Below are 3,900 nucleotides of genomic sequence, written 5' to 3' on the forward strand. Positions count from 1 at the left end.
TCACTGCTTTCGAACCGTAAACCAACATGTAAGGAGTTGCCCCAGTAGAAGTTCTAATTGGATGTGATGTCCAAGTAAAGCATATGGCAGCTTCTCATGCCATTCCCTATTAGCGTCTAATATCATTCTCAAGATCCTCTTAATGTTCTTTGTAGCTTCAACTGCTCCATTCATTTGCGGTCGATATGCTGTGGAGTTTTGATAAGATATCTTAAGCCTTTCACAAATCTCTCTCATCAGGTCGTTATTCAAATTGGCCCCGTTGTCTATTATGATTGACTCTAGAATTCCAAATCCACAGACCAAGTTGTTACGAACGAAATCTTCTACCATCTTCATAGTTATGGCCTTATGTGTTGAGGCCTCAACACACTTTATGAAATAGTTGATAGCTACCAAAATAAAATGATATCCATTTGACACTAGAGGCTCTGTGGGCTCAATAACATCCATACCCCAAGCAACAAACAGCCAAGGAGAACCCATCACATTGAGCTCATTTGGTGGAACCTGTATAAAATCCCCATGGACTTGACATTGGTGACATTTCTTCTCGTAACGGATGTTATCCCTTTCCAAAAGTATCCAGCTCTCAAAATCTTCTTTCCAAGCATAAAACCATTTATGTGGGGTCCTCAAGTTCCTGCATGTATCTCCTCCAACAATCTTGTGGCTTCCAATGTGTCGACGCATCGTAGCAATCCTAATTTTGGAGTCCTCCTATATATGATTTCCCATTGAGAAAGAAGTGATTCCCCATCCTCCTCAAATTCCTCTTCTACTTGGTAGTAGCACTCTCTGAATATTCTTCTACTTTGAGCAACTTCTTGATGTCATAGTTCCACGGCTTTCCATCTGGTTCTTCATCTACATGAAAACAATATGCTTGTTGATCGTGTATATCTACATTGTTGGTATCAATGTAATTTTTATTTGGATATTGAATTATTGAAGATAGTATTGCCAAGGCATCAACAAACTCATTTTGAATTCGGGGACATACTTGAACTCAATCTTCGTGAACCTCTTACTTAGCTCCCTAACACATTGTACATAGGGAAAGATTTTGTCATTGTTGGTAGCCTATTCTACTTGCACCTGATGGATCAACAAATTTGAATCCTCTATTACCAAAAGCTCTTTGATGTCTATGTCTACTGCATCCTAAGTCCGAGAATGCAAGCCTCATATTCTACCATGTTATTTGTGCAAGGAAACCTAAGTAATGTTGACCTATTTTTGAAACTAGAACTGCCCCAATTCTGACTCTTTTAAAGTTTGATGCTTCTTCGAAGAACATTCTCCATCCATTATACGGCTGTAAAATGTTTTCTCCTGTAAACAATAACTCTTCTCCAGGAAAGTAGGTATTAAATGGTATGTAATCTTGATACACTAAATTTTTTGTTAGGTGATCAACTAAAACTTGTTCTTTGATGGATTTTTATGTCACGTACACAATGTCAAACTCGCTCAACAACATCTGCCTTTTTTTTATTTTTCCAGTAGGCATTGGCTTCTGAAAGATATACCTGAGTGGATCTATTCTTGAATCAAGTACGTGATATACGCGGACAGGTAGTGCCTTAACTTCTGCGCAACCCAAGTTAATGCTTTAACAGTTCTTCTCCAACAACGTATTCCTTGATTCATACGGTGTAAACTTCTTACTCAGGTAGTAAATAGCCTGTTCTTTCCTCTCTATATCATCGTGTTGCCCTAACACACATCCAAATGCATTATCCATAACAGGTAGATATAACAATAATGGCTTCATCGGCTCCCATGGAACCAATACTGGTGGGTTAGACAAATACTCCTTGATTTTGACAAAATTCTTCTGACATTCTTCAGTCCATCCAGTGGCAGCATCCTTCTTCAATAACTTGAATATTTGTTCACAAATTATCATGGACTAGGCTATGAATTGACTGATGTATTTGAGTCTTCCCAAGAAACTTATTATATCCTTCTTGGTCTTAGGAGGTGGTAAGTCTTGGATTGCCTTTATCTTGGATAAATCTAACTCTATACCTCTCCTACTAACAATGAATCCTAATAACTTTCCTACGGGGACTCCAAAGGCGCACTTGGCCAAATTCAACTTTAGGTCATACCTTCGTAGCCTTTCAAAGAACTTTCATAAATCATCCAGGTGGTATGAACTCCTATTAGATTTTATGACGACATCATCCATATATGCCTCAATCTTTTTGTGAATCATATCATGGAAAAGAGTGATCATAACCCTCGTATAAGTTGTACCAACATTCTTGAGTATAAATGTCTGAGGGATATTAACGTATTTTTCCCTTAATCCAAGTCATCATAACATGACTTATATCAGCAATTTGGGCATAATTTGCCCATTCTCCTTTAATTTTCTCTCAAAGAAATCCTAAATACCTCCTAATAATCTCAAAATTTATTATCTTCTATTCAAGAAAACCAAGAAACTATGCTACCTAATCCAAGAACATTCAAGACAAGTTGATTATCTTTCAATATTAAAGCTTTAAGGTATGTTAGATGTTCATCCATGGGTTCGTTTCACCCATGGAGTCCAAGAATCCATTGTCAATATTAAAATCATGATCGTTACATGTTATCATGAACTATATCCATGAACTCCCATGAATTTTGATTTTCATACCATGTTTACATGTGTTTTCATTGCAATCAGCCCTTGACATGCTTGAAGGATGAAAATTTCATGTTAAATCCTTAACCCATGATTTTAGTATTGAATTTATGTTACTATCCCATGAATTAAACTATTCCCATGAATCCTTGGTAAGTTGATTTAACGTTATTTCAATTGTTTTCACGGGGAATACATTATAGTATGTTTTAAATGTTGTGGTTTCCATATCATGTTCATGCAAATTCTGAATAAAACCCGTGGTTTATGATTTGTTCATGTGATCGTGGTATCTTATCATGTTTTAAAGCACCCCCATGTTAAAGTCTTGACCCCCATGTGTTTGATGAAATTCTTAAGTGAATAATTATGAACAATGATTTTCTTTCATGGTTTCAAAACTTATATGTGTCCCTGTCGTTATTGTTATTGAGTCCTAAGAGTTATGAATACCCAAAATTTAGTTGTTTACTTAGTCTCAGTATTTTCAAAATGGTTTTAGACACATACAAGCAATATCAATTTAGCCAATTATTATGTCAATCAAATTTAGACCAGTTCAGTAATCCAAGTTAGTTCCTCTTTAGTTAAACTTAGTTCAATCCCGTAATCAGTGTCAGTTCAGTTGGGAGTAGGATTCAGCATCGAGCAAACCCAGGGATGGGGGAATTCCTATTAGTATAAGGTTTGACCCTTAGTAGCAATTCCTGAGTTACAGAACTACGTAACCAGCGTAGGTTTGAGATGTCTTCCTACTAGTTTAGTGTTGACACAATTATCATGAGTCTTTCTATTAGTTTATGGTTAACAAGATGTTGTCCTGCTAGTTTAGGGTTGACACAAAACCATTTTTAGTACTCGTGGTACGGTACTAGCACCCTTCCAACTGGGGTCACAGGTTAGACCCCAATTAGCTCATATTGGGGTATGTTGGTTAGATGATAGCTCCTACAGCTTCAATATTAAGTTCAGAACATAGTTCAATTTTGCTTGACCATAGAATACAGTTTATGAATTATTCAGTTATCAGATTTAGTATTTCAATTTATAGACTATTTCATAATCAAGTTATATACTTGGTCATGCATTCTCAGAATTTATAATATTCACGTTTTTATATCAGTTATTCAGTTATCTTATGTTATGTAGTCAATTATTATTCATGTACATAAGCTCTTCCGTATCAGCCTAACCCTATCTAGCATACCAGTACATTCAAAGTATTGACCGCATAGTTATTTCTTACGCCATGATGTCTC

General features: G+C 36.1%; 1 protein-coding gene across 1 annotated transcript; it reads right to left on the bottom strand.

Moving 5' to 3' along the window:
- Positions 1 to 693, bottom strand: LOC107871813 (uncharacterized protein K02A2.6-like). Its single transcript, XM_016718695.1, has one exon. The coding sequence runs from the start codon at positions 691 to 693 to the stop codon at positions 1 to 3; it is 693 nt and encodes a 230-aa protein (XP_016574181.1).
- Positions 694 to 3,900: the final 3,207 nt, after the last annotated feature.

The sequence above is a fragment of the Capsicum annuum genome, chromosome 5, assembly GCF_002878395.1.
Source record: "Capsicum annuum cultivar UCD-10X-F1 chromosome 5, UCD10Xv1.1, whole genome shotgun sequence".
In the NCBI taxonomy this organism is placed as follows: Eukaryota; Viridiplantae; Streptophyta; class Magnoliopsida; order Solanales; family Solanaceae; genus Capsicum; species Capsicum annuum.

Bases quoted from the DNA above. Each gene is read 5' to 3' on its own strand.
- LOC107871813 (XM_016718695.1), bottom strand. From the start codon at position 693: ATGCGTCGACACATTGGAAGCCACAAGATTGTTGGAGGAGATACATGC.